At 43.8% G+C, this 19,462-nt stretch overlaps 1 protein-coding gene across 1 annotated transcript in view; it reads left to right on the top strand.

The window, feature by feature from the left end:
- The window catches only part of LOC120029668 (protocadherin-15-like), a 224,724-nt gene that overhangs the window by 203,117 nt on the left and 2,145 nt on the right, over window positions 1-19,462 (top strand). Inside the window, exons 33-39 of the mRNA XM_038974947.1 lie at window positions 1,801-1,812; window positions 5,275-5,907; window positions 6,010-6,795; window positions 16,351-16,372; window positions 16,822-16,860; window positions 17,006-17,079; window positions 18,570-18,648. Coding sequence (XP_038830875.1) covers window positions 1,801-1,812; window positions 5,275-5,907; window positions 6,010-6,795; window positions 16,351-16,372; window positions 16,822-16,860; window positions 17,006-17,079; window positions 18,570-18,648 — 1,645 coding nt within the window. The remainder of the gene's footprint in view (window positions 1-1,800; window positions 1,813-5,274; window positions 5,908-6,009; window positions 6,796-16,350; window positions 16,373-16,821; window positions 16,861-17,005; window positions 17,080-18,569; window positions 18,649-19,462) is intronic.

Raw genomic sequence — 19,462 nt, forward strand, 5'->3', positions numbered from 1 at the left:
GCCTGTGGAATGTTGCCTCGCTCCTCTTCAATGGCTGTGCAAAGTTGCTAGATATTGTCGTGAACTGGAACACGCTGTCGTACACGTTGATCCAGAGCATCCCAAACATGCTCAATGGGTGACATGTCTGATGAGTATACAGGCCTTGGAAGAACTGGGATGTTTTAAGCTTCCAGGAATTGTGTACAGATCCTTGTGACATGGGGCCGTGCATTATCATGCTGTAACTTGATGATGGCGGCGGATGAATGGCACGACAATGGGCCTCAGGATCTTGTCACTGTATCACTAAAATGCAATTAATCAAATCAATAAAATACAATTATGTCCGTAGCTTATACCTAACCCCACTGCCACCATGGGGCACACTGTTCATAAGGTTGACATCAGCAAACCGCTCTCCCACATGACCCCATACACGCTCTCTGCCATCTGCCCGGTACAGTTGAAACCGGGGTCCGTGAAGAGGATACTTCTCCAGCATACCAGTTGCCATCGAAGGTGAGCATTTGTCCACTGAAGTCGGTGGCGACGCCGAAATGCAGTCAGGTCAAGACCCTGGTGAGGATGACGAGCATGCAGATTAGCTTCCCTGAGATGCTTTCTGACAGTTTGTGCAGAAATTCTTCGATTGTGCAAACCCACAGTTTCATCAGCTGTATGTGTGGCTGGTCTCATCACTGCTGCGCTCCATCAACATTCCGTCAAAAAAGCATCTAACATAAATCATGTAGCAGATACACAATATGGTAGAAATAGTATGTAGCCTTTGCTGTAGCCTACAGGCTGAAGATAAGATGTGTGCAATGCAACGAGATGGACAATTCTTACATCATGCATGTTTCTCCGATTAAATAGCCCAACCTAAATGGGTCCCAATCAAATAAAAAAAATGCGCTGACATTTGAACAAACACCATACAAACAATTGACAATCAGGATACTCACATCTGATGTCAAGGAATTTCACCCCAAGGGCTAAATTGTCATGATCAGTGGTCTTCAGTTTGTATCACATTTTGGGCTACACCCCCCCCCCAATTTCGTGATATCCAATTGGTAGTTACAGTCTTGTCCCATCGCTGCAACTCCCGTACAGACTCGGGAGAGGCTAAGATCGAGAGCCATGCTTCCTCCGAAACACGGCCCTGCTAAGCCACACTGCTTCTTGACACACTGCTCACTTAACCCGGAAGCCAGCCGCACCAATGTGTTGGAGGAAACACCATACAACTGGCAACCGTGTCAGCGTGCATGTGCCCGGCCCGCCACAGGAGTCGCTAAAGCGCGATGGGACAGGAACATCCCGGCCAAACCCGGATGACTCTGGGCCAATTGTTCGCCACTGGCTGCGACACAGCCCGGGATCGAACCCGGATCTGTAGTGATGCCTCTAACACTGTGATGCAGTGCCTTAGACTGCTGCACCACTCTTTTGGATGTCTTTTTTTGGGGGGGGGGGGCTTGAACCAATCATAGACGTCTATGTTTGGTTCAGATTTGGACCTGTCTGGACCGGCCTTGATTTGGTCCAAAAATAGACCTTTGTAAATGACAACTTTCTTTCAGAACCGAAAATTAACCGGATTTCAATGTCCACAAAATACCTTTTTTTTACGTCTGGAAAATATGCATTTTCACCTTCATTCAGATCCTAAAATGTACATAACTTCAACGTCTGGTAAAATATTTATTCTAGATATCTTTAAATGTCATTTTGCTTACTGGGACTATTCTAGATTTGCGAGTATATGATGGTGGCATTTTTTTGTGCCTCGCCTAGGGCGGCAGAACGGCCTAGACTGGGCCTGTAGTGTTCTTGCAAATTCTCTTTTTGATTTAGAATCGGACCAATTTCCCTGGCCATGATTGGGTTCCCTGGTCAAACAGGCGCTACTGTAGACATTGTTTTAAGTTTATCTGGGAGGTTAAAGACATGCTGCGTTTCAGTGTAATTCGGGGCAAAGCTGTTATCACTGTTCCATGGCTCAGCAGTTTCCTGCCTTCCATTTGGCTCGCTGCCATTAACATGATATCATTTTATATGCAACGAGAAAATAATCTGGAATCTTTATTATTTTAGATTTTTTTACTGTTCAAAATGGACAGTAAAGAAAATCCAACCAGACTGGGCAGCTCCTTGAAAAATAGGGGGAAATTAATATCAATTTAAGATAATTAAAGTAAATGCAGCCACTATTCATATGGGCTGTGGTGAAACATAATTCATTTGATCGATAAGGCTGTTGAGTACATGGAGCACAGGCTGGATTCTAGGGTTATCAGGGTGGTACGCTGCTCAAGTTGCCCTCAGTGCTCACTTTGTTTTCTTGGGTTGTAGCTTCCTCCTTATCTGATCAAAACCAATGCAATGCCAGGGCAAATTGTTTTTGTTATGGTCAGCCATCCACCGGATAATTCATTCTGCCATTATTGGTTGTACAGCCTATAGCATTTATTTGATTCACCCTGCGTTTCCTGCTATACTCATCTGTCTATCTTATTCCCTTATTTTCCCTTCCTTGGCCTCCAGACTAAAGTGAGTACTTCTGTTGTATTGCTAGGTTTTAACTGGGGGGTAGAATCTGTGAGCTGTGATAGTTGTGCGGTTGCTCATTAGAGTATTAGTTTCCGCTTCGTGTCTGTTGGCTATTATTTATGTAGGAGGCCCTTTTATTGTACAGTTGAAGTCGGAAGTTTACATACACCAAGGTTGGAGTCATTAAAACTCGTTTTTCAACCACTCCACAAATTTCTAGTTAACAAACTATAGGTTTGGCAAGTCGGTTAGGACATCTACTTTGTGCATGACACAAGTAATATTTCCAACAATTGTTTACAGACAGATTATTTCACTTATAATTCACTGTATCACAATTCCAGTGGGTCAGAAGTTTACATACACTAAATTGACTGTGCCTTTAACCAGCTTGGAAAAATCCAGAAAATTATGTCATGGCTTTAGAAGATTCTGATAGGCTAATTTACATAATTTGAGTCAATTGGAGATACCTGTGGGTGTATTTCAAGGACTACCTTCAAACTCAGTGCCTCTTTGCTTGACATCATGGGAAATCAAAGGAAATCAGCCAAGACCTCAGAAAAGAAATTGTAGACCTGGTTCATCCTTGGGAGCAATTTCCAAATGCCTGAAGGTACCACGTTCATCTGTATAGTACGCAAGTATAAACACCATGGGACCACCCAGCCGTCATATCGCTCAGGAAGGAGAGGCGTTCTGTCTCCTAGAGATGAATGTACTTTGGTGCGAAAAGTGCAATCCCAGAACAACAGCAAAGGACCTTGTGAAGATGCTGGAGGAAATAGGTACAAAAGTATCTATATCCACAGTAAAACAAGTCCTATATGGACATAACCTGAAAGGCCGCTCAGCAAGGAAGAAGCAACTGCTCCAAAACCACCATTAAATAAGCCAGACTACGGTTTGCAACTGCACATAGGTACAAAGATCGTACTTTTTGGAGAAATGTCCTCTGGTCTGATGAAACAAAAATAGAACTGTTTGGCCATAATGACCATCATTATGTTTAGAGGAAAAAGGGGGAGGCTTGCAAGCCGAAGAACACCATCCCAACCGTGAAGCACGGGGGTGGCAGCATCATGTTGTGGGGGTGCTTTGCTACAGGAGGAGCTGGTGCATTTCATAAAATAGATGGCATCATGAGGCAAGAAAAGTATGTGGATATATTGAGGCAACATCTCAAGACATCAGTCAGGCAGTTAAAGCTTGGTCGCAAATGGGTCTTCCAAATGAACAATGACCCCAAGCATACTTCCAAAGTTGTGGCAAAATGGCTTAAGGACAACAAAGGCAAGGTATTGGAGTGGCCATCACAAAGCCCTGACCTCAATCCTATAGAAAATGTGTGGGCAGAACTGAAAAAGCGTGTGCGAGCAAGGAGGCCTACAAACCTGACTCAGTTACACCAACTCTGTCAGGAGAAATGGGCCAAAATTCACCCAACTTATTATGGGAAGCTTGTGGAAGGCTACCTGAAATGTTTGACCCCAGTTAAACAATTTAAAGGCAATGCTACCAAATACTAATTGAGTGTATGTAAACTTCTGACCCACTGGGAATGTGATGAAAGAAATGAAAGCTGAAATAAATCATTCTCTCTACTATTATTCTGACATTTCACATTCTTAAAATAAAGTGGTGATCCTAACTGACCTAAGACAGGGAATTAAATGTCAGGAATTGTGAAAAACTGAGATTAAATGTATTTGGCTAAGGTGTATGTTAACTTCCAACTTCAGCTGTATGTAGATAGGGAATAGTTCACTCTGGGAAACTATGTTTTGCTCGTCAGTTACTGTCAAAAATATAAACGCAACATGCAACAATTTCAAAGATTTTGCAGAGTTACAGTTCGTATAAGGAAATCAGTCAATTAAAATAAATTCCTTAGGCCCTAATCTATGGATTTCACATGACTGGGCAGGTGGCACAGCCATTGGTGGACCTGGGAGGGCATAGGCCCACCCACTTGGCTCAGCCAATCAGAATTAGTTTTCCCCTACAAAAGGGCGTTATTATGGACAGAAATACTCTTCAGCACCCCCCCACCACAACCTCCCCCTCCCCGCCCCTCTTTCTGATGATCCAGCAGGTGAAGAAGCTGGATGTGGAGGTCCTGGGCTGGCGTGGTTATATTCTCTGGCAACAGCTCTGGTGGACATTACATGCTCCCTCAACTTGAGACATCTGTGGCATTTTATTTTATAACAAAACTTCATATTTTAAAGTGGCCTTTAATTGTCCCCAGCACAAAGTGCGCATGTGTGATGATCATGCTGTTTAATTAGCTTCTTGATCTGCCACACCTGTCAGGTGGATTGATTATCTTGACAAAGGATAAAATGCCCAGTAACAGGGATGTAAAAAAAATTGTGCACCAAATTTGAGAGAAATAAGCTTTTTGTGCATATGGAAAATGTCTGGGATCTTTTGTTTCAGCTCATGAAACACTTTACATGTTGCATTTATATTTTTGGTCAGTGTAGATTGTGTCAGTCTGGCAGTTGCGGTCTGCCGCAATGGAGATATGTAGCTAAGCTTATTTAGTGGCAGTAAGGTGTAAATGGTAGCCTCAGATAAACAACCTTTTTCTTTGGAAATTAGCCCTTATTTTGTCTAGCTAGAATCCCATAGATTACTTTCCTCTTGCATCCCCTCATTCTGACTGTCTCATCACACCTTATCTTCCTCTTTTATTTCAAGTATTTTTCTTTTCTGCCGTCTCCATGAAAGCAGGAGTAAGCGTTGTGTGCTAGAGGAAGGTGACCGCCAGAGGCTCATAAGCACATTTGCCGCACGGGCCATCACTGCCCACAAGCAGTCCAGTGCCAATGGGATCCTCCTCAACAATATGCCCAAGTCCGAGAGCAACATCACATTATTCTCGGACGAGAACCCCCTAACCACCAAGAACCCCCTGTTTGACGAAGGCACGGGCACGCTCAGCAGCCCAGAGACCCTGGGGAAGGACCAGAGGAGGATGGACCTCCTGGGGACCTACTCCCCTCCTCAGGCACCTCAAGGCCTGAGAGAATCCTTCCTGAGATTCAACTCTGGTGGCTCGGGCCACTCCTGGACCCTACCTTCCAGACTCCACAGGAAGGAGATGTATGATGCTCTGAGGAGACAGGTGGTGATGGACCCGGTACAATGGGAGCTGGAGATTCTGAAGACTGAGCTGAAGGACAGTAAGGACATGCTGGATGGCCTGGACTGGGGAAACCTGGGGCGCAGCACCTACATGGAGCCTAAGCCCCTGTCAGTGAAGGAGCAGGCCAGGCAGTTTGAGCAGCAGGCCATGAGGGAGATGAAGCAGAGGCAGAGTCGGGACTCCCGGGGGTCTCTCTCTCCAGACTTCCTGATGGGGTTGGGGTTCGACAGCCCCCAGCACCGGGCCAGAGAGGACCGACAGTCTCTGGGCTCCATCCTGGGTAGCGACAGCCCCCAGCACCACCGCCACTCTGTGAGCTCCATCCTGGATAGAGAGGAACGCCACCTGGGCCAAGACAGAGAGGGCCCACCCTGCATCATTATCACCCAGAGCGATGGAACTCCACCCCCCAGCCACAAGCCCACTCCACCCGTCCGGCGCAGGTTCAACTCCAGCTTCTCCAGCTACAACTCAGCCTCCAACGAACCCTACGAGGTCAACCTGGAGGTCATCCCTGACCCCCCTGACGTGCCCCCTCCACCCCCACCCAACTCCCCTCTTCCCCCCTCCACGCCTCCTCCTCCCAACTCCCATCCGTCCCCCCCACTTAACTACGGCAAAAACCCTGCCCCGCCCCCTCCTCCGCCTCTCCCTCCTCCTCTGTCCCCTTCCCTCAATCGTCCATCTACGTTTGTGCTCCCCCCCCTGCCCGCTGTGACCACCCTGAGACCCGTGTCCCTGCGCCCTCCCCCGCCGCCCCTCCCCACCGATCCCCAGCCCCCCAGGAAGGAGTTGAAGGGGATCCTGAAGAACATACAGAACATCGCCGACATCGAGAAATCTGTCGCTAATATGTACAGTCAAATAGACAAAAAACAGATGCTTCCACGAAGCGCCCTGAGGCCACGAGGGTCTGTGGATTCCATGGACTCTTTAAATGGCGTACTAGACACTGCAGAGATTGTAGCCCCCACCATAACAGAGGTACAGGCAGAGGCTCCGGTTGCAGAACAGCCACAGCAGGTGCAGGTCCAACCAAACGTTAACATGACCTCTATAGTGGAAGAGCTGGAGAAACGCTTCCCCTCTCAGTCCACTGCAATGTGACTCTCTCTTTCTTCTCTCTCTTTCTTTCTTCATTAACTGTTTCTTCATTTTTTTTTGTTAATTTTGAAATTCCATTCTTTATCTTTGTTTTCATTTGTTTTCATTCTTTGTTTGTGTGTCATCTATGTATTTTTTTCAAGGGAGTTGTTCTCGATCAGACATCAATATGTATTTATTGATGTACGTATTGTTAGTGATGTGTTGTTGTTTAGCCTATAGTTAGCCTATAATTGTTTCATTCTATCGTCACCTAAAGATTAAAGAGTCAAGAGAATTCTACCCATCAGTCTCATAAAAAGCAAAAATCATATTCATTGCACTCAAGTCATTTTAACCATTTTGAGTCTCATGGTCAAAATCCCAAAAGGAGAATTTTCCCAACCTGAGACCTGAAAGATATATAATGAAAGTGCTCCAGCACATTGGTTTACCTTGAAGTCACACCCCAGCATAACGTGAACATTCCCAGAACATTAGCTAAGATTCCCAATAAGTTCTAGTTAGGGTTTTATCGAACGTTAGGATGATAACAAAATAGTTTTCTTATTTTATGTTTTAAATGAAATATCCTCAGAATGTTCTCCTAACATTCACTATAATATCGTGCTTAACATCTGTAACAACCACCACATAACATTCCCCAAAAGTTCTCATTAGGTTTCCAGGTAATGTAGTGACACAATGTACCAGTAATGTTTTCCCAGCGAAGCAACTTTCCTAGAACAGATTGAATTGATTTTTTTAAGGTTCCCGGAATGTTTCATTAGGTTGTGGTAACGGTCTGGTAGGAACAATGTGGTGGCACCACAAAATATATGCTCCCAAAACACAAAAACTGTCCATTTGTGTGGCTGATTCTACACTGTTTATTTTAGGGTGCAAAAAACCATTCACCTGATGTTGCAAGAACGTTCCCAGAACACATCTGATCTTTAAAAGGTTCCCAGAATGTTTTGTCAAAACACAAAAACTGTCCATTTGTGTGGCTGATTCTACACTGTTTCTTTTAGGGTGCAAAAAAACATTCACCTGATGTTGCAAGAACGTTCCCAGAACACATCTGATCTTTAAAAGGTTCCCAGAATGTTTCGTCAAAACACAAAAACTGTCCATTTGTATGGCTGATTCTACACTGTTTATTTTAGGGTGCAAAAAACCATTCACCTGATGTTGCAAGAACGTTCCCAGAACACATCTGATCTTTAAAAGGTTCCCAGAATGTTTCGTCAAAACACAAAAACTGTCCATTTGTGTGGCTGATTCTACACTGTTTCTTTTAGGGTGCAAAAAAACATTCACCTGATGTTGCAAGAACGTTCCCAGAACACATCTGATCTTTAAAAGGTTCCCAGAATGTTTCGTCAAAACACAAAAACTGTCCATTTGTATGGCTGATTCTACACTGTTTATTTTAGGGTGCAAAAAACCATTCACCTGATGTTGCAAGAACGTTCCCAGAACACATCTGATCTTTAAAAGGTTCCCAGAATGTTTCGTCAAAACACAAAAACTGTCCATTTGTGTGGCTGATTCTACACTGTTTCTTTTAGGGTGCAAAAAAACATTCACCTGATGTTGCAAGAACGTTCCCAGAACACATCTGATCTTTAAAAGGTTCCCAGAATGTTTCGTCAAGACACAAAACCTGTCCAGTTGTGCTGACATTCAGGTCATGTTTAAGTTAGGTTGCACAGGACATTTCTCTAATGTTGTAAGAATGTTGACAGAAAACCTGGTCTAAGTTCTTTAATGGTTCCCATGACATTTCATCAAGTTATGGGAGTTGTGTGGGATGTTGCAAGAATATTCTTGTGATATTCACATAGGTTGCACAGAACATTCCCACACTGTTGCACAATGTTCCACAATTTCCAAATCTGTCAATTTTTATCACGTTCATAGCCTATTTGTTTTAGGTATAACATAATATTCCATTGATGTTCACGCAATATACATTTTACCTGGTCTTGGAGGTCCTCAGAGCATTTCAAAAAATGTATTTTTAAGTTTTACCTAATATTACCACAACATTCTCAGCTTGCAAATTTGTAGCTCCTTAAAGCAGATTCGAATACATACCCACTATGTTTCTCTCCAGATTTAATGACGAGTCGATTTAAGGGACTGTATTGTATGTGAGACATTTATAGGACATTTGAACAGTATTTAATCATAAAAACACAACCATATTTTTTACATTTTATATGTTGAAAGTCTGCAACCTGAAATGTTTGGTTCCCAAGCCAGGTTTTTTATTCTCTGCACCACCAGGGAAGCTCTCAGGTTAATCAGGAATTAAATTCCTTTTTAGCATTATTAGATGTAACTAACCCAGGGATACACTGGTCACTGGGTTGTTCACCATTACTTCACCAATCCTCTTTTATATGCAGCATACTTCTGGGCCCATATTTACAAGCTATCCAAGACTGAGTGCTGATCTAGGATCACTTATGCTTTTCAGATAATGAAAAATAAGACATGGAGGACCATGTCAAGCATCTCAAAGTAGAAATTATATCAGGTGTGTTTTTAAAAAAAAGTTGAACATTCAATTTTTTTTTTTTGTTATGTTATTTTTTACAGTTAGGCTACATTCTGCATTTCTTACTAGATTTATACATCTGAAGTAAACACATCCTCTCTTTTAGTAGATTATATATGAGCCTCAATTTCACAGAATTCTTTTCATTTTTAAAAAAAAGAAATGTGGTTTAAGAATTGTGGTTTAAGAATGTGTGGGATTGAACCTGCGATCTTCAACTCTGCAGCCAGATCATTAAGTTTTTGTGTTTTGGGAACATATCTTTTGTGATGTCCCATCAATTTTCCCACCAGACTGTACCCACAACCTCATGAAACATTCTGAGAACCTTTAAAGAACCAATAAAATGTGTTCTAGGAACGTTCTTGCAACATCTGGTGAATGTTTTTTGTACCCTAAAATAAACATTTTATAATCATCAACACAACTGGACAGTTTTTGTGTTTTGGAAACATATCATCTTTTATGTCCCCACAATGTTCTCTCCAGACTGTTCCCACAACCTAATTAAACATTCAGATTCAATGTTTTCTAGGAACATTCTTGCAACATCGGGCAAATGTTTTATACAAACATTCTATAATCATAAGCCTGAGTGAACAGTTTTTGTGTTATGAAAACATTTTCAGCGACCTAATGAATGTTCTGGGAACTTTCACAGAACCAATTTTGGTTTGCTGGGACTCCACTGAGTAACTACAGTGCATTTGGAAAGTAGTCAGACCCCTTGACTTTTTCCACATTTTGTTACATTACAGACATATTCTAAAATGGATTCCATTTTCCTCATAAATCTACACACAATACCCCATAATGACAAAGCAAAAACAGGTTCAGATTTTGTTGCAAATTAATTCAAAATACAAAACTGAAAAATTACATTTACATAAGTATTCAGACCCTTTACTCAGTACTTTGTTGATGCACCTTTGGAAGCGATTACAGTCTTGAGTGTTTTTGGATAAGACGCTACAAGCTTGGCAGACCTGTATTTGGGAAGTTTCTCCAGTTTTTCTCTGCAGATCCTCTCAAGCTCTGTCAGGTTGGATGGGGAGTGTCGCTGCACAGCTATTTTCAGGTCTCTCCAGAGATGTTAGATCGGGTTCAAGTCCGGGCTCTGGCTGGGCCACTCAAGGACATTCAGAGACTTGTCCCGAAGCCACTCCTGCGTTGTCTTAAATGTGTGCTTAGGGTCATTGTCCTGTTGGAAGGTGAACCTTCGCCCCAATCTGAGGTCCTGAGCGCTCTGAAGCAGGTTTTCATCAAGGATCTCTGTAATTTGCTCCGTTAATCTTTCCCTCGATCCTGACTAGTCTCCCAGTCCCTGCCGCTGAAAAACAGCATGATGCTGCCACTACTATGCTTCACCGTAGGGATGGAGGCAGGTTTCCTCAGGACGTGACTCTTGGCATTCAGGCCAAAGAGTTCGATCTTGGTTTCATCAGACCAGATAATCTTGTTTCTCATGGTCTGAGAGTTCTTTATGTGCCTTTTGGCAAACTCCAAGTGGGCTGTCATGTGCCTTTTACTGAGGAGTGGCTTACGTCTGGCCACTCTACCATAAAGGCCTGATTGGTGGAGTGCTGCAGAGATGGTTGTCCTTCTGGAAGGTATTCCCATCTCCACAGAGGAACTCTGGAGGTCTGTTAGAGTGACCATCGGGTTCTTGGTCACCTCCCTGAACAAGGCCCTTCTCCCCCAAATGTGCAGTATAGGCAGGGGGCCAGCTCTAGGAAAAGTCTTGGTAGTTCCAAACTTCTTCCATTTAAGAATGATGGAGGCCACTATGGTCTTGGGAACCTTCAATGCTGCAGAACTTTTTTGGTACCCTTCCCCCAGATCTGTGCCTTTACACAATCCTGTCTCTGAGCTCTACAGACAATTCCTTCGACCTCATGGCTTGGTTGTTGCTCTGACATGCACTGTCAACTGTGGAACCTTATATAGACAGGTGTGTGCCTTTCCAAATCATGTGCAATCAATTGAATTGACCACATGTGGACTCCAATCAAGTTGCAGAAACATCAAGGATGAACAATGGGAACAGGATGCACCTGAGCTCAAATTCGAGTCTCATAGAAAAGGGTCCGAATACTTATGTAAATAAGTTATTTCTGATTTTTATTTCGATGAATATTTGTATTTATTTAATCCATTTTAGGTAAAGGCTGTAACGTAACACAATGTGGAAAAGTCAAGGGGTCTGAATACTTTCAGAATGCACTGTACATGTGTTCTGTAAAGCTTTGCTCGCTCGCACACCACATGTTCTCTCTCTCTCATTTCTTCTTCTACATCTTTTTGACTAGCCTAGATCTTCCCTCATGCAGTCCCGCACATACACACAAACACACACGCAGGCACACTGCAGGTTTGAAGTCTACTGCGTTATGTAAATGACTTTCAAATAAAGTTACACCATGTATAAAGTCAGAGGGAAACTTTGAGTTCTCTGCTCTGCTCTTTGATAGTGATTGAGGTGAGAGGGGATGCCATGTCTTGGCTTGTAGAATCATTTCTATTTGTCACTCGTGTTCGGTGTACACTCTCTATTTCAATAGTGGTGTTATACACAATGTGTAATACCAACCCACCAGTTTCATTGAATGGGATTCAAGAATACTTTTGGAAAGATAGTCTGTGTCACACAGAGAGGCAAGGCCAGACTACTAGAACTAAAGCACGGGATGGAATCACTATTCATCTGAAGAGGAGACAAGCCAGCCAGTGGAATGAAATACAGACACAGAGACTCAGTCAGTGATCTGAGTACCTCTCTTTGGTAGTTGACTTTTTCCGTGCCTCTGCACATCTTAGCTGTGCGCGGGTGGAACAACTTGCTTGTCAAATTGGGATGCATATGCTTTTAATTACCTAACCAATCCATCGTGTTTCTGCTCGGGCTCCTGTCTCCTCCCGCCTGTATCCCGGCGGTAACTCTTCCACATTTATTCAGCCCGACGTCCCTCCGACTCCCTCCATAATCCCACTTTTCATGAGGCTGGCAACTAATGGAGACTGTAACCTGCGTCATTACATGTGATTCTCACTCACTTTCATCAATATCCACTGCTGCGGCTCTCCTTGTTGTGTCCTGTTTGCCAGTGTGAGTTTGATCGTAGGACCTCAGGTAGTCAGTGGTAGAAGAAATAGCAGTTTAATTGGCAGAGAGAAACTCAAGGTTGGCCTGTCATCTCTCTATAGCCTTGATTCTTGGTTTTGCACCTCTCTCTCTCCTCTCTCTCTTCCTCCCCCTCTCTCTTTCTATAACCCCTCTCTCTACCTCTCTCTTTCTATAACCCCTCTCTCTACCTCTCTCTTTCTATAACCCCTCTCTCTACCTCTCTCTTTCTATAACCCCTCTCTCTACCTCTCTTTCTACCTCTTTCTCACTCTATTACAATTTCTTTCCACTACTTGCCCTGGAAGAGTATCCTCTCCTCTCCTCCACACATCATTCCTCAGCATCCCCCTGTATCATGTCATGCCTCCCTTTCATCCTTAGCTCATGCTGTGCTCATGGCTGTTTCTCCTAGTTACACTAGGTGTTGTTAGTCAGCAGTGAGACGGAGGTAGTAGCACCTCTCAGATGACGCACTGTTCTCCAGAATCTGTTAATCCTAGGGAAATATTCATGATTTCCTGTCTAGGATTAGGACACTGCCTTTCTTCTGCTGAAGGAGATGAAGCCAGGCGAGTCACACTATGAAGTCAAGACACTAGGTTTAGTGCTGAGATCAAAGTAAGCATCCACAGTGTTTCACAGTATCGTGCTAACATGTTTATACAATCTCATTTTAGACAACCTGGACACTTTACAGGTGTATTACACAATCACAGATGTATAGTACATACTCTATATGCACTGTATACACTTTGACTCTGATTTCCGCCAGAGTCACTTAATGAAGTACTGTGTCTTTTGGGAGTGTTAACTCTGCTTGTGACCCATGATAAGCTTGACTAGCGAGGCGTATTTTCCCACCCAGTACCACAAACTGCTTATCAACTCTGCCAGTGATGACATCCAGGCCCAAACTAAGGAGCATAGGCATCCACTACGCAGACCAGTCCCACACACCCTCCTCTGGGGACGAGGCGTGACCTGATAGGCCGACACAAGAGCAGGGGTATTTCTACTGGACAAGCTACACCACACAGGGGCACATTAGCCGCCTCACCACACCACCAGTGGAGCGGGGCTGAGAAATTCCTCTCTGAGTCACAAATGATTGTTTAGCCATGAAATGTTCATTTTAAATTCCTCATTACGTTCTCATCAGGGAACAATTGCGATCATTTGCTTCAGATGATCAGCGTCCTGGGATGAATTCTAATCACTAGTGTTGAACGCAAAGTGGTTCCGCTGATGAATGGAGATGCTCTCCTCCCGATCCTTTTTTTTTCATCCTCTGTGTAATTAAATGTTTCCCTTTTGTCCAGTGTCTCTGGATGATTATTGTAGTGTCAATGGTTAGTGTAGTGTCAACAGACTGCCGTTAGTCTAGTCTGTGTAAAGTGTGAATGAGAAGACTCCCTGTCTTTCATATGAACTCATACTCTGAGATGCCGTTGACCTTAACAAGGGCCCCCGGGACCAGTGGAAGCAAAATGGCTCCATAACATCAAAGATCCACCACCATATTTTACAGTAAGTATTGGGCTATTTTCCGCTCATACATTCTCATTTCGACTCCAAACACAACACTGGTGTGTGTGGCCTAAGAGCTCTATTTTCAGGTCATCCAACAAATGTAAGTTAGTTAGCTAAACGGCATTGGCACTTGGATTAGAACCGGTGCTTTGGTCAGATGGCTGAGCACACCAGTGCTGTGTTTGGAGTGGAAATGAGAATGCATGAGTGGAAAAGAACACACCTACAGTAATATATGGTGTTGGATCATTCATGTTATGGAGCCATTTTGCTTCCACTGGTCCCGGGGCCTTTGTTAAAGTCAACGGCATCATGAACTTTACCCAGTACCAGGATATTTTTTCCAAAAACCTGGTTGCTTCTGTCAGGAGGCTGAAACTTGGCCGCAAGTTAATAACCCCAAGCACACATCAAAAGCCACTAAATAAATGGTTAATTGGCCACCAAATCAACATTCTGCATTGGCCATTGCGGTATTGAAAACAGACGTGTTAATAATTTTGACCCCTACCTTTTTTCAGAATTGTTTTATTACTTGTTAAAAAAAATCTCTTTCTCGGAGCAATTGTATTAGTATAAATAATCTAATTTCCCAATTGTTTTTGAGTGCATTCAGAAAGTATTCAGACCCCTTGACTTTTTCCACATTTTGTTACGTTACAGCCTTATTTTTACCCTCATCAATCTACACACAGTACCCCATAATTACAAAGCAAAAACTGTTTTTTTTTAAAGGTGCCTTTTGTCAAACTCCAAGTGTGCTGTCATGTGCCTTTTACTGAGGAGTGGCTTCCGTCTGGCCACTCTACCATAAAGGCCTGATTGGTGGAGTGCTGCAGAGATGGTTGTCCTTCTGGAAGGTTCTCCCATCTCCACAGAGGAACTCTGGAGCTCTGTCAGAGTGACCATCGGATTCTTGCTCCCCTCCCCTCCCCTCCCCTTCTCCCCCGATTGCTCAGTTTGATCAGGCTGCCAGCTCTAGGAAGAGTCTTGGTGGTTTCAACCTTCTTCCATTTAAGAATGATGGAGGCCACTGTGTTCTTGGGGACCTTCAATGCTGCAGAAATGTTTGGTCCCCCTCCCCAGATCTGTGCCTCGATACAATCCTGTCTCAGTGCTCTACGTACAATTCTTTCGACCTCATGGCTTGGTTTGACATGCACTGTCAACTGTGGGACCTCATATAGACAGGTGTGTGCCTTTCCAAATCATGTCCAATCAATTGAATTTACCACATGTGGACTCCAATCAAGTTGTAGAAACATCTCAAGGTTGACCAATGTAAACAGGATGCACCTGAGCTCAATTTTGATTCTCATAGCAAAGGGTCTGAATAATTATGTAAATAAGGTATTTCTCTTTTTATTTTGAATAAATTAGCAAAAATGTCTAAACCTGTTTTTGCTTTGTCATTTTGGGGTATTGTGTGTAGATTTCTGAGACAAAAATGATTGAATCAATTATATAATAAGGCTGTAACGTAACACAATGTGGAAAAAGTCAGGGGGTCTGAATACTTTCCAAAGTCACTGTATACTTTGGTATCCCTCATTTACTCAAATGTTACCTATATTTTAGCAGTTACCGGTATGCCTACAGTCGGGAAGGCCACAATTTTGGCAGCATGCACGCCAAATATACAGCTTGTTGCGTTGTGGCTATAGACATATAATCCATCGAAGGGTTTTGTAACCTCTTACCTTGGCAATTTGACTATTAAACTCATGGGTACACTAGCAATGGCTGCCAGCCCTGACTCATCTATGGATTATATGTATATGCTTGGTTGCGACTCTCGGTTTGCCTTTTGCAAGTTAACTAATTGCAGGGGAAAACGTAGTTTGGGGAAAAAATGCCTACTGTAGAAAAGAGAAAACACATCTGTCTGTAGAACCAATAGAAACAGTTTTTCTCAACAACTTCCATTTGTTTCTGAACAGCAGCACTCCCTACAAAAAAAAGAATCCGGCCATGGCTATATATCATACTAGAAAATGCCATTTTAAAAGTTATGAAAGTCTTGAAATTCACACACCTTATTTTTCTGTTGGCTTTCGGTCCTCCCTCTCTGTCTCTCTCGCTCTCTCTCTGGGTAAGGGATAGGGGTAGAATAGATTTAAGAGAACTGAAGAATGTTTCAGATTATTGCCTTCCAAAGGAAATGAACAAATGCTTTCCAATTCTTACACACTTGAAACTGAAAAATGTGTTAAGGGAGACCACTCTCGGCGTTTGATTTAAGCAGCCAAATTCAGCTACAGTAAGTAAAACAATGTTCATATCTGAAAGCTCAAGCAATCTTTATCTTGACAATCTTGTTTACTGATTTCCACAATGTTTCTTCCCCTACAGGCGTGGGTACGGACATCATGAGGTACGTTGGCGTTTCCATTCGCCTAAAATTGACATTGCTGCTTTTGAATGGTCGTCCTACTTGTCAGTTTATTTAACACAATGTTATCTATAGACACCGCCTTGATAGAATGACAAAAACGGAATGGGGAAATAAAACTTCCAATGCGCCGCCTGCCTTATATTTGGGGAGGCGATGTGATGAACAGATATTGGAAAAGTTCTGCTGATGGTGGAAGCTGTCATCCCTTGGTATTATATACCTTGGGTTTTGGTTATGAAATTCTCTTATTATACTTCACAGGCTGTTTTTTTTATCTCTGTTTCCCATCAACTCCCTCTGACCTTGCTTGCTACCTCTTCCCCATCCGTATTTACGTTGATCCACAATCTCTTTAATGAAACCTTATATTTCTCTCTCCGTCTTGTTTCTGTATTTTCCTCCTCCTCTGTCCTTGCTCTCTCTGGCAGCAACAACAGTTGCTTAGGCCCTCTCTTCTGAGACCAGAGGTACAGAACACAATCTCTTTCTCCCTTTGCTCAGCTAAGTAGTGAAATATTTGTCTTTAATAAAGCACAGAGGCCTCTGATGGCCTTCTCATGTTTTCCTTCAACTTCATTGTCTTTGAGTAATGACTTGTTTTATCCACAACAGGAGCTCTCCATGGAGTCTGGCATCGACCCAGGCCAGGATTATTACACCCAGGATTATTATAATTATGACCACGGGTAAGAGAGAGAGAGAGAGAGAGAGAGAGAGAGAGAGAGAGTGTGTGTGTGTGTGTCAGTGCACAGTGTGTGTTGTGTGTTTGTGTGCATGTATGTTTGTGTTACTGAGGCCTTTCTGATCCTGTGTGTACACAAGGGCCGACAGCTTACCTCACACCAGGGAAGCTCAGTCAGTCTGCAGAGTCCAGAGACTCCTTTAGAGTTCAATACCAAACAGCTCTTGTCACGACAGGCCTCCAGACTGCCTCCCCTCCCACTGAAACATCAGAATTAGTTTTTCGAACAGCCTTGAAGTGCAGCATACAGGTCGGAATACATAACGATAGCTTCAGACGAAACGGTTCATATTGTCATTTGTTGCCACCTGTGATGAATTCCATAATTAGCGAGTCTAATCACTCACCTAACCTGTTACAATGAGCATCATCCATATGGTATCTTATAACAGAGCAAAAAGGAGCGTGGATTTAGATTAAATGTTGTGCACGGAATTAGGCTCTTAAGACTTCCTCCCTCCAGCACCAAAGTGAGAGGGCGATTAGTTTTAGAGGATGAAAGATTTGGTTCTACAGACGCTGTAGCAGCAGATACAGTACATTTACCTTTCCCTACCTCTGAGTCTCTTTCGTCTCTCTCGCCTCTCTCTCAACGCAGATTTTCAACTTTTAAATCGAACGTTCAGGCTCTCATTTCAGCCATACCGGGTGTTATTTTTCTCTCTGCTATGTGGCCTGGCTCTCAAAATGCTCATGTTTCCCGTCACACCGACCGCCATTAATACAATTAGAGTTTGGCTCACGTGGGGTTGAGATGTGGGGTAATAGTCTTCTGGCTGGAGGCTTGAGCTATTTAGCCATTACTGACACCATGTACTGTTGGTCCATCCAGAGATGTCACAGTGCGCCCTGTTAAGCTGATGGTCTGTTTCTATTTTAACAGACGCTTTCTCCCTGGGAGCACTAAAAGCCTTTAATCTGGGTGCATAGGGACCTTACTTCTACGCTCTGTAGTGAGTAGGCCCTGGATCTTATTGTACGCCTTGTCTGCCCCCCTCTGGCACTAAAGATCAGCTGAACAAAGGCACAGAAAGAATAAAAAAAGCACTGCCTTGGGGTAATGACTGTAAAATCCCATAAGGAGGCCTTAGCCTAAATAAAGAGGCTCCTTTGCCGTCTCTCTCTCTCTCTCTCTCTCTCTCTCTCTCTCTCTCTCTCTCTCTCTCTCTCTCGCTCATATCCATACACAGTTAGGAGGCACTGGGGACCCGGGCTTATTCACATATTCTGTTTTACACTCACTTCTGAAAAACAAATGACAGAATTCTACTGAGAAATGTGTATCGATAGAGGCTGAATAAATGTTGTGATGGCTGCTAGTGAGTGCGTGCGTGCGTGCGTGCGTGCACGCTCGTGTAGTGCGTGTGTGTGCTGTCTGTGTGTGTGTGTGTGTCAGTACAGTGTGTAACGAACCTGTTCCATCTCACCCTCCAGGTATGAACTGCCTCAGTATGGCAGTCGCAGGAAGTTGATATCTCCGACAGGCCTGTATGACGAGTACGGAGAGGTGATTGTGGACGACGATGGGAGCTATTACTACAGTCCGCAGGAGTCAGAGGGAGAGGTAGCGGATTTTATCTACAATTGTTACATTGTTCAATGGCTACATGTATGACACAAAATGATGCAATTTTGAATTCAATGGAAAGTACACTATGTGCCTGGAGGAAACACTGCGTGTTGAATGGCTCAGTAATGGTTAACAGTGGCTTTAATGGTAGCTTGGGCTGATGTGACTAACAGGTGGCCATGCGGGGTGGGAGGAGGCCCCCTATGCAAGGCAAAGGACCCCTTCACGGCCCCCCCAGACAGGCCTTTAGAGACCAGCAGCCCCCCCATTCTAGAACAGAGCAGGACCGGCCACCGCCAGAAGAGGGCACTGCTGCATTAGACTCCAAGCCCCACCACTCCTCCACGGTCATTCAGAAACTAAAGGCAGTCATGAAACTCAGCAAGTTCCCTGTCTCGGTTAGCAAGGAACCTGGTAAACCCCCCTCGCTCCACCCCCCATGGAACAAAGCCAGAATATTCCCCATGAAGTTCTCCTCCAAGGATCAGAGAGACGGTGGAGATGGTGGGGACTTCCTGACACTAACTAAGGCCAACCGCTCCGACAGCATGTTGATCATGGACAGTGGCATGGTCATAGATGGGAGCTACTTCCAGGCTTCGGATGATGCCAAGCCCTCGGTCAAACAGCAGTTGCGGAAGGCGCTGAGCCGTATAAACATCTCCAGCAGGCTTCAAGACCGGAGGATATCCCCTATTGAAATCCTTAGTGTGAGCTCTGTAGCTGAGAAGAGGATGTCTGGGTCTGGGTCCCAAAG

This window comes from Salvelinus namaycush, chromosome 35, assembly GCF_016432855.1.
Source record: "Salvelinus namaycush isolate Seneca chromosome 35, SaNama_1.0, whole genome shotgun sequence".
Classification (NCBI taxonomy): Eukaryota; Metazoa; Chordata; class Actinopteri; order Salmoniformes; family Salmonidae; genus Salvelinus; species Salvelinus namaycush.